General features: G+C 41.1%; 2 protein-coding genes across 2 annotated transcripts; one reads left to right on the top strand and one right to left on the bottom strand.

The window, feature by feature from the left end:
• The first annotated feature begins 279 nt into the window (after positions 1-279).
• Positions 280-2,492, top strand: LOC121759751 (protein NUCLEAR FUSION DEFECTIVE 4-like). Its single transcript, XM_042155437.1, has 3 exons — positions 280-668; positions 963-1,840; positions 1,934-2,492. The coding sequence occupies exons 1-3, from the start codon at positions 360-362 to the stop codon at positions 2,427-2,429; spliced, it is 1,683 nt and encodes a 560-aa protein (XP_042011371.1). The 5' UTR covers positions 280-359; the 3' UTR covers positions 2,430-2,492.
• Positions 2,493-3,227: 735 nt separating this feature from the next.
• On the bottom strand, positions 3,228-5,682 carry LOC121759355 (F-box/FBD/LRR-repeat protein At1g13570-like). Its single transcript, XM_042154910.1, has 4 exons — positions 5,492-5,682; positions 4,104-4,914; positions 3,856-4,017; positions 3,228-3,787 (listed from the first exon to the last, which is right to left on the bottom strand). The coding sequence occupies exons 1-4, from the start codon at positions 5,599-5,601 to the stop codon at positions 3,512-3,514; spliced, it is 1,359 nt and encodes a 452-aa protein (XP_042010844.1). The 5' UTR covers positions 5,602-5,682; the 3' UTR covers positions 3,228-3,511.
• Between the last annotated feature and the right edge of the window lie 5,514 nt (positions 5,683-11,196).

Genomic DNA, 11,196 nt, shown 5'->3' with positions numbered 1-11,196 from the left:
ATAATAGTACAAAATGCATTAAAAAATATAAAGTGTAATACCTTTTCAAATATCTTTCCCCTTGGAATATGATTTTTCATGAAAAGAGGGAAAATATGGTAGTCATAAGATTTTACCTATTCATTGATAGGGAGGTAAAGATACCTCTTCAAAATAAGAAAATGTATAATACTTTCTAAAATACATCTTCTTTTGGAGAATAATTTTTTTAAAAAAAATATAATAATTATATATATTAATATTTGGTTGCGACTATCAACCAGCACGCAATAGCATCACCAAACACCTCTTCTCTCACCAAACTCACCTTTTACTACACTCGCTTTCGCAAACGCTACTCTTCCCTTCTCTTCTCAACAATGGTGGCCCAATCGGGAAAATGGATGGTGCTCGCGGCCACTATTTGGATACAGGCCTTCACGGGGACTAACCTCGACTTTTCGGCCTACTCTTCCGAGCTCAAGTCGGTTTTGGGGGTTTCGCAGGTCCAGCTCAATTATCTCGCCACCGCCTCCGACCTCGGCAAGGCCTTGGGCTGGTCGGCAGGTCTTGCCGTCATGTGGATGCCGCTTTGGGCGGTAATGTTTGCTGCCGCGGCGATGGGGCTCGTCGGCTATGGCGCGCAATGGCTCGTCGTTGCTAAAGTGATTACACTGCCGTATTCGGTGGTTAGTTGCTTTCTCTTTTCCCCCAATTTGATTAGGTTTTGCTGATTCAGCTCCAATTTCTATATTATCGATTACAGTAAAATGCAATCTAGTATCTCGTAACATTGCAAATTCGATAGTAATTTGATTAGGTTGTGGATTGATCTGGAAATATTTGAATCCATGAAGAATTATTTGCTCCTTTGTAAATGAAATTTTGTATCACTGAATTGAAATGCCAATGTGTGTTTGTGTGTGCGTTTCTCCCCAATTTTAATCATTTTGATTGAATTGAAGCCTAAATTTCAACTGTAGGTATTTATACTTTGCTTGTTAGCTGGTTGTAGCATCTGCTGGTTCAACACAATCTGCTTTGTTCTATGCATCAAGAATTTCCCCTCTGCAATGCCGTTCGCGCTCTCCCTCACCGTCAGCTTCAATGGTGTAAGCGCTGCTCTATACAACCTCGTAGTGAAGTCAATCGATCGTTCCTCATCAGCTGTGTACCTCCTTCTCAACGCCTTGATCCCCCTCTTCATATCCGTCGTGGCTCTGATTCCCATTCTTCACCAACCTCCTCCTCTATATTCTCTAGATCCTGGTGTTGTGAGGCGCGACAAACGCACGTTCCTCGGGCTAAATGGGCTAGCTTTTTTCACAGGCCTGTATCTCCTCTTCCTCCATCCATCAGATTCATCAATGGCCCACCTCCTCTTGTATGGCGCCATCTTTCTCCTGATCCTCCCTTTAGGGATCCCCGGCATTTTCTACGACGGAGAGTGGCTTAACCGCACAATCTCCTCTAGCTTCATTCTTGCTGCTGCTGATGATGATGAGGCAGATAATCTCCAGCTACATAAACAGCTCCTTAGCCGTGAAAATGAACCAGCCTACTCTGCTACGCCTAATGGCATGTCCAGAGAGAACAGCGGCATTGAAGAAGGTAGTTCCAGTGAAACAGTGATGCTCGGGCAGGAACATAAAGCAGGAATGCTTGTCCGAAGGTTGGAGTTCTGGCTATACTACATCGCGTATATCTGTGGGGGAACTTTAGGGCTTGTGTATAGCAACAATCTTGGGCAGATTGCGCAGTCACTCGGGCATGGTTTGATGACATCAAAGCTCATCGCCATATACGCCTCCTTCTCCTTCTTCGGCCGCCTCCTCTCCGCTGCTCCCGACTTCATACCAATGTAAGCAACTAGGCACACTGATCATCTTCCATTTCTGGCTGATCACATCTTGCAAAATTTGCAGGAACTCAACAATATTATCATATTTTGCAGGAATAAGGTTTCCTTTTCGAGAACTGGTTGGCTGGCCATCGCTCTCCTCCCCACGCCAGTCGCCTTCTCCCTCCTTGGTGCATTTGGGGGAAACACCCTTGCGATCCAAGCAGGGACAGCTCTGATCGGGCTGAGCTCGGGCTTTATATTCGCTGCCGCGGTTTCAATAACCTCGGAGCTCTTCGGGCCATGTGGTGTGGGTATGAACCACAACATCCTCATCACCAACATACCCATCGGATCCCTCGTCTACGGCTACCTGGCTGCGACAGTTTATGACTCCAATGCCACGCCGGGTGCTGCAGGCTTAGGCGAGGCGTTGGTGTGTATGGGGAGAGAGTGCTATTGGTTGACATTTGTGGGGTGGGGCTGTGTTTCGGTTGTGGGAGTAGTGTGTAGTGTGATGCTGTTCTTGAGAACTAGGCATGCTTATCACAGATTTGGGACAAGTAGAAGATCAAATATCTGTCTTAGTGAGCTAGTACACACAGGTTGATAATTTTGTCAGATTGCCCATTAACAAAATGATTAACAAAATTTAAAGAAAATTTTGAATTTAGATGAGTTTTCGGTTTTTCACACATGTTTGATAGGATAGTAGATAATGAGTTTTCGGAGTATAATTTCATTGATGAATACATAAATGAAATTCTCTTACATCTTGTTCTTCATCTTTCGTTTCTCAGCTTCTCCCTTCCTTTTCATTTTTTTAATATTATTTACTTTTGTATAATATGATGTCATATAACATTTCAGTAAATAAGTCGAAGTTTTGATTGGTAGCAAAATTTGAATAAATTAGTTTTTAGTTCGACTACAAAATCTGTTAAAATCAAAAGTAGGATATTTTATAGAAAGATTTTACAATCGACATACAATACCAGAGTTTAGAAAGTAATAAATTTACAATCAAATTATCCTAGTAGGAGATAATATCCCTTTTTTGGTGTTAAGAAATTCCGACAAAAAATGCTGACACAAAATACAAATCTTATTAAATGTGAAATTCCAATAAATAGTAAACATGTTTAATCAAAATAACAAGTGCATAAAAATAAGACTAAAATTTGATTCACACCAAGTTACTAATAAACTTCAATTTGATACACATGCAACAATTACATTATTTTTGTGTGAAGGCAAATTTGTCTTTCAAATTTATTTATAGTCAATGTAATCTGCATTCAAACCTGAAACACAGATTGGCTTTTAGTTATACACCCAAAGATAAGCAACAAAATCACACTCGGTTAGTATGCTTATGTTATAAATAATTCACTCAAAATCTGATAGGTTTCCCGAAATTAATATTGTATTAGATTCTTTGCAATATAGTTAAGTATGCACAATTTGAAATAATTATTTTCCTCACAATCCTATCATCGCAAATTCTTTAAATTGTAGTACTAACACAACACTATACACAACCAACTTTAGCTGTCTTGAATCCTCGTCAGCATCTTGCCCGTGTCCCAGATCCAAGATTGATGTTCAAGATGCTCTATGCAGTGTGGTTTCACATCACCACCTATAAAGCACATCTCAAGAATAGTATTGACTTTACCGTGTGTTTCCGTCTCAGCTGGTGAATTCGGCCCTTGAGGATGCTCGAGGGTACTGCTTAAGCTCGTTCAAGATTGCCTCTCCCCCGTCTGTGATGCAACCTGGGTGAGGAGTGATTGCTATTTCCTCGAGTGCAGCTGCAGAGGATAACATATATTTGAGGAACTCCATTTCGGAGTCGTTCCCACAGAAGAGCTGCATCTTGATGGACTTAAGCCCAGCCAAACACTTCAATGGTACTTGTGATCGCAGGAAACCGGCAACTGAGTCGACCGCTTCATAGGTATAACCCTGAACACGAGCACCATACGTGATATAATTCACCGTGAAGAGAATTTGAAGGATGACCGGAAACTTACTGTGATTCTAAGTTTCTGTAAAATGGGACAGCTTCTGATGAAAGAAATCGCAGATGCAATCTCTGCAATCTTTTCAAAATACATATTGGTGAGGTGAAGATTTTCCAGTGATTTCAATGTGACGGCCAGTTTGTCGGGCGCTGCACCATACCTAGAAAGGCCCTATAAACCCCGAGAATCAGCTGGGAATGCAAATACAGTTAATATGATGAGAGAGTCAAGTAGCTTTAGTTGACAAGTTTTGATACCTCCAACGCGTTTGCTTGCAATTCTAGCTCCTCGAGGGCCGGGAGACAGCTTAGGGACTCTGCCAAGCTTGACAAGAAGCCATTTTCCACGTTGAACTCGAGGGAGAAAGCCAATCTGACATCTCTAAGAAGGGGGCAGTTCTTGAACGAAATGGAACTAAATATCCCATTAAACTCGAGAAGTTTCAATCTGGGACCGGTGATTTCAAGGCAATTGAAGGAAGTACAGTGGAACAGTATCAGTGTTTGGATTGCAGAGCAAGACGCCAAGAAATCCCCAAACCTGTCGGGCATGAGACCAACATTCTGAAGCTGGAGGGTCACAAGCTTGTTGAATCCCTCAAATCCGAGAGGAGGGTCGAATGTACAGCTCTCGAGCCTCAAGTTTCTTAGGTGTCGGAAAGTGAAGAGATGAGTCGTTAACCTATGTTCCCCACCGATGGAGACACGGAGAAATAAGACCTGGAGGGTGTGGTTTGGGAGGAGATGAAGCCATTCATCGATTTCAGGGCAACTTCTGAGAGAAGGGACTTGGACCGTGAATCTCAGAAGAGGCCCTCGATGATGCCTCAGAACGTGGTGAATAATTGGGTTGAGCTCGCGACCTTTCAAGAACATCTGGTCGAAACCAACATCAAACACAAGTTCTGGGCAGGTTAGCCATCTGTGCTTCCATTCCCTTGATAATAGGCTAGTCCTCACCATCTCTCGCAGAGGCAAACGACTAAGAATGTTCTCGATTATGGTATGAGGCAAAATGGTGATCGTGTCCACCCCGGATGCTAGATCATCCATCTCCTCATAGACAATACTGGACACAAAACACCAAACTTCAATAAACACTCTTAATACATGAACACAAGTATCTCAAAACACCCCTAATCCACATCATCTTCATAGGGGTTGTTCGGTTTGCAAGATTATTTCGGGATTAAAAAATATGTACTGTGTTCTAGTTCATCTTTGATGGATAATCATGTGATAATTAGTCATAGCCGGTTCCCTCAAGCTAAAATAAATCTCACAACTTAATCCTAGATTATATCTTAGTACTATTCTATCTAGGAAACCGAACACCATCATAATCTATCAAATATGCAGAACTATAAAAATAATACACTTCTCACATCCTTCCTTCTCCCCCACACACAAACACACACACACACACACACACACACAGGCAATCCCTAATAGATGAAGTCAAATAAGTATATTACCAGATTAGAGACTCCATTGATTCTTAATTCATACTCTCATTCAAAAACAACTTACAATCTGAATATACCCATTTCCATTTAAACATCAAGAACGAGAAGAATCAACCAATAAAAGCAAGCGTAACTCAGTAAAACCAGAAATTAAAATTAAAAAGAAGCCTTTTTGCTTACCAAGAATGTCCTCTCTCTTGAGAAAATTTGCTTCGGCTGAGAATATAGAACACTTTGAGGAAGAAAGTGAGGAAAAGTAAACCATTTAGAACGTAAAACCAGGGAGACATCGATGCGGGTTAACAAGTCTCCAGCAAATCATATAAAGTTCGATTCTTTTTTGTTGATTCGATAAGGATTTGCCAAACTGTCATGAGATATTTGTTTACGGGCGGTTGTACCAAATTTAATATTATAATCAAAATAAATCCACGTCTTGGTCCACTACAATAAGTGATATTACGATAAATAAAGTAATATTACGAAACTTAAAAAAAAATTATGTTTCTCCCACGAATATTACAAATTTTACTCGAGTTTGTTATTTTTCACCAACCAAAACTTTCAGCTATAGATTAAAGAATGATTTTGGAGGGTGTACCTCAAGAAAACTATCCTCAAAGATTAAAGAACTAGAAGCTCTTAAAGTTGTTGTCGAGAAATTACGAAAAAAATCTTATCATGATATTATTTGCCTTAAATTTTTCGACAATTGAAAATAAAAAACTCTGGTAAAATTCGTGATAATATTTGTCAAGTTTAAAATTAGTGGAAAAAATCAAATTTTTTAAATTATACTTATGATATTAGAATAAAGAAGACAAAATCCAAATACTACTACCAGACTACTAGTACAATAATGATATACAAGTGCTCTCTCTATCGCTGATTAAGTGAGGTATTACTTTTCTCCACGGGTTTTAAGAAAGTGAAATTTGTTGGGGTTTTAAGAAAGTGAAATTTGTTGATTAAGTGGAAAGAATAAAGTACGATAAATGAAAAAGTATAAAATAAAATGACTCTATTAACTTAGAACGAATGTATTAAGAAAGAGTGTGTCAAAAAAGAAAAGACTTATTTAGCTTAAAACATCCCCAAAAAAATGTGAATTACTCCCTTCGTCCCACTCAAGATGGCCACATTCTTGAGTGGCACGAGATTTTAGGAAATATTGTTAGGTGGCCAAAATTGGAAAGTGGTAATCTTGATTGTGACAAGCAAAAAAGGAAATGTGGTCATCTTGAATGAGACGGAGATAGTACTTAACAAGGGACAGATGGAGTAACCTACGCCATCATATCCCCATTAAATGTTTCATGGTATTTCCTTATTTGGGTGGTTCCCAACAAATATTTTATTTCACTTTTACTATTTTTAGCAAGTGGACCTCATATCGTTTTTGGTAAAAAAAATTGTGAAATGTTTTTCTAGAATGCTAAAATATGATATTAAACAAAATAATAAATGTCAATTTTAGTTCTAAACATATGACCAAAATATGAATTTAACCCAAACATTCACTTTTTGAAAAACAGGTCTATAACAAATGAAAATATCGTCGAAGTAATCCTTTTTTTCACTCACGGTTCCGTAAAAAACTAATGATCAATACTAAGTGCACAGTGGCATGACCGTTAGTTTTTTTTTTTGAAACGTCAAAAAATTACCACTCCAACAAGGATTTTAATTTTTATAAACTTGTTTTTCAAAAGAGAATGTTTTGGACCGAATTCGTATTTTGTTCATATGCTTAGGACCAAATTTGAATTTTACTATAAAAAAAAGGACAAGTATAAATAATAAATCAAGGTTCCATTGACTCATTCCACTCATAATTATTACTATTAAACTATTTTATAAAAGATGGGTCTATATGCAACTAACTTTTTCAACCCATTTTCTTTTACGAAGTCATATAATTTCTTAAAATTTACGCTAATTAAATATGAAACATTTAATAGGGATGCAGATGGAGAAATTTTAATATGGTTAAAATTTTCATTCGAAAAGTCTTCTCTCCTATCCATCAATTTATGTATTTTAAGATGGTCAAAATTTTCATTCGAAAAGTCATCTCTCCTATGAGCATGCACAAACCGAACCGGCCCGGCGGTTAACCGCCGGTTCGGGCCTGCCGATTCATGAACCGGAACCGGCGGGCTAGCGGTTCAGGGTGGGCCAGTTCAGGGTTGAGGGATTATTGAACCGTGAACCGGCGGTTCAACGGTTCCAATAGTGGATTCTGGCTAGGGGCGCGGGGTTGCAGGCTAGGGTTGTGATAAGTCGTATTCTAGGCCTAGGTTACGGGTCAGTATGATGTGCATAATTGAATTATATCTGCAAAACTAGTTGCTTAAGCATGCAGGGTAAGCGTTCTAGCCAGTAGGCAGAGTTTCAGACACTTCAAGTGAAAAGGGCGTCAGGACGATTACGTACTGACCAGTATACATGCAAAAATGGCTCGAGATGGAGAAGGAGGATAGCTGGGACTGCTCAATCACAATTAGGGGCAAAGAAGTCATTTCACCGCAAGGTCTTACCCTAAAAATCAAGGGTAAGCCTCCCTATAAAAGGAAACCACTTGGAGAGAAAAAGGTAGCTTGGGAGGAATTCATCATCATCACTCTTAGGTAGAATTCTCTCGGAGTTCAGTCCTTCAGCCCAGTCCTGAATCTCGTTCCTCGCCACTGCCATGGTCACTTGAAGATCTAGATGTTCCCGGAGTTCCAGATCGTCCGTTCCAGCCAGCAGAACCGTAGTTAGAGATATCATCGCCCGAAGTGGCAAAACACTTTTATTCGCTTTCGTAGTTTAATTTACTTGCTTTCCTTACGTTGGATCTTTGTTTGCTTTTGGATATTTTCTGTTTTTGAAGTACTTGTGGAAGATCCGAACGTGTTTATGATATGAAGTTGATTTCCGTTTCAGTTATGGTGTTGATTTCTTTTCCTTTCTATTCCGCTTAGTTAGCTTAGATCTAAGGTTCCTTGGTGTTTAAGTGCTGAAACTTTCCTTTCTTTGTTTCCGTCAAAATTCCTTTAGTTAAATGTGGAACTATTGATCGTGAGTGAATCGCTGCATGTGAAGTCTTGTTTGAGTTCGTTTTCGTTTTCCTGCTGACCAGTACGCGGAGTTGCATTTTCTGTGTTTTGATTTCAGATTTGGTGTTCTTATTTGTGGATCTGTGTTCGCGAATTGATAAACTGTGTTTCCGTGTTGAATCTGGAATTATTTTCTGATTTTAGTTTGTGTTGTTGAAGAAGATGATGTACATGTCTAATGTTGGGGACCACTTTGCTTTTTATATGCTTTTTGCTTTTTTTGTCCTTTACTTTTAGTTATAACCTGCAGATCTGTCAGCCTAGTCACCATGACTACCACTACCCTCTGAATATTCTGTCTAGCCCAAAATAGAATCTCGTACCTTCCAAATATTTTCTGTTATAAAAATGTCCCCCTCTTTCCACGTACACAGCTGCACCCCTACACTTCTTTCCCCATTCCAGTCAGTAGGAAATTACCTTTAAGTTCTTGCCTAGGTAGAGACTCAACCCGAGCGTGGTAGCTAACCAAACCATCCAGAATATCACCACAATAGTTTTAACGCACCATCTCTGTGGGATTCGACCCTTACCACCACTATACTGATCAGTAGAAGTGGGTGGAGGAATTTTTGAAACCAGGGTCTAGGCTTAGTTAGGATCTCTATCCTGACCAGTAGGATATATCCTTGCTTGAACGACACCTAAGCGCCCTGAGGTCCTTTCAAATGGCGCCGTTGCCGGGGATGGATGGCGTTACTAGTTACTTTTGTGTGTGATACTTTGGCGTATATATTGTGCATAATCTTCTTTTTCTTTTCTTTTCATTTCAGTTTATGAGAAGCAGTTCGGCTCTTGACCAGGGGAGACCGAAGATACTTCAGCGAGGATCTATACTCGTAACCACTCGTTCTGGCCTGTCGACCACCTTGTCTGACCTAGGGACGAGTAGTGACGAAGAGAAGGGCACCATAGAGGGACCGTTACCAGAGGAGATACCACTGTTGGAAGGCAACCCAAGGGAAATGGCCAACCAGGGAGATGAGGACTCGGAGATCGGGACACTGAACGCGCATACTGAAGGAGAGCCCCCGCAAGCCATAGTCGTTACTCCAGGGCAAACCGCCTGCGATGTGAAATCTCATGTGATCGCAATCCTGCCTACATACTGTGGGAAGAGCTATGAAGGGCCGTATGAGTTTCTTCATGAGTTTTGCAAAATTTGTAGGGCACAGAGGAGACCAGCAGGAGCGACGGAGGATGATTATAGGCTGAAGGCTTTGCCATTTGTGCTCAAGGGGGAAGCTAACACCTGGTTCATGCGCCTGCCCCCCAACTCTATTGAGACTTGGGCCGATTTCAAGTCAGCATTTCTGGGCGAGTTTTTCCCGTCATCCAAGACAAGTGCGCTGAAGAGGGAAATAACTAATGTGAAACAAGGGTATGATGAGCCCTTGAGTGATTATTGGGCAAGATATATGGGTCTTTTTGAATCATGTCCCAACCATCGCATGGCGGACATTGAAGTACATCATACTTTCTACGAAGGCATGAACGCGGTAACCAAGGACCTGGCAAATTCATCGTCAGGAGGAAGCTTCATGCAATTACGGGTTAGCGAAGCAAAGAGAGTCCTAAGGAAGCTACTGAATGCAAAGAAAGAGTATGACCATTCAAGGGAAGGATACAATCGATAGCGGGCTGCTGTTGCCTCGGTTACTGATCAGGAAAATACACTGGAGCAGAAAATGGATTTGAAAATGGATTAGCAGAAGAAGTCACTTCTGAGTGCGATCGAGAAGAGCACTCCACCACCTTCCCCAGCTGGGAATTACAAGGGTGCAGAGCAGGGAAATCAAGGACCGAACTATGATCAGCCTAATGATTTCGGGAATATGGAGCAGGTTAATGCTGCGAGGTACTTCAATTCTAGTGGGCATTGGATTCAAGGTAGGCAACGAGATGCACCATGGAGGGATCATCCGAACTTCCGATGGGGTGACGGGAGCCAAAATCAGAACCAAGGTCAGAACCAGTATAACCCTCATCCGAACCAAAACCCTAACCGTGGACCAGTAAACCCAGACTACCAGCCCAACTGGTCAGGAAGAAACCAACATTCCCAAAACCAAAACCCACAAAACCCGAACCTTGTCTATGTGCCACCCCACCAGAGAAACTTCCAAACCTTCCAAAATCAGCCAAATCCAGGACCCCAAAACCATCAGAACCAAAATCAATTCCAAGGCCAGCACCAGAATCAATATCCTCAAGATCAGTACACCCCTCCTGCCCAGTATAACCAATATCCGCCTAATCAAGGCCAGCAAAATTCCCAGAACTATCAACACCAAGGGCCAAGTCACTTCCAAAACTCGAACAGGTCAAGGAGATCCGTTGAGGACATGATGGGTGAAATGCTAGCGTTACAACAGAGCATCAAAGGAGAATTGCAATCCCATAATGAAGTCGTGCAGGGGATGCAAAACGCCCAGAAGGAACATAAGGCGAACATGGATATGATGAATAGACAGTTAGCTCAACTGGCCAGTTCGGTGGGTGATTTGAAGGGAAATGCAGGGAAACTCCCATCTACAGTCCAATTGCCCGAAAAGGCAAATGTGAGTAAGGTTACGTTGAGGTCAGGAACCACTTATGACGCGCCTCAACCGAAACAACCTAGTGGAGAATCTAATGGAACGAAGATAAGAGGTGATACCATTTCAGCGGAAGAATTAGGGAGAACTATGCCTCGGATGAAAGATCCATTCTTCTTGGATGATACACCAAGTGTACGAGGTGAACCCGACACCCTACTGACCAGGAAGGAACCTCCTCAAGAGG

This window comes from Salvia splendens, chromosome 12 (genome assembly GCF_004379255.2).
Source record: "Salvia splendens isolate huo1 chromosome 12, SspV2, whole genome shotgun sequence".
In the NCBI taxonomy this organism is placed as follows: Eukaryota; Viridiplantae; Streptophyta; class Magnoliopsida; order Lamiales; family Lamiaceae; genus Salvia; species Salvia splendens.
This window is presented reverse-complemented; position numbering and strand designations above follow the sequence as displayed.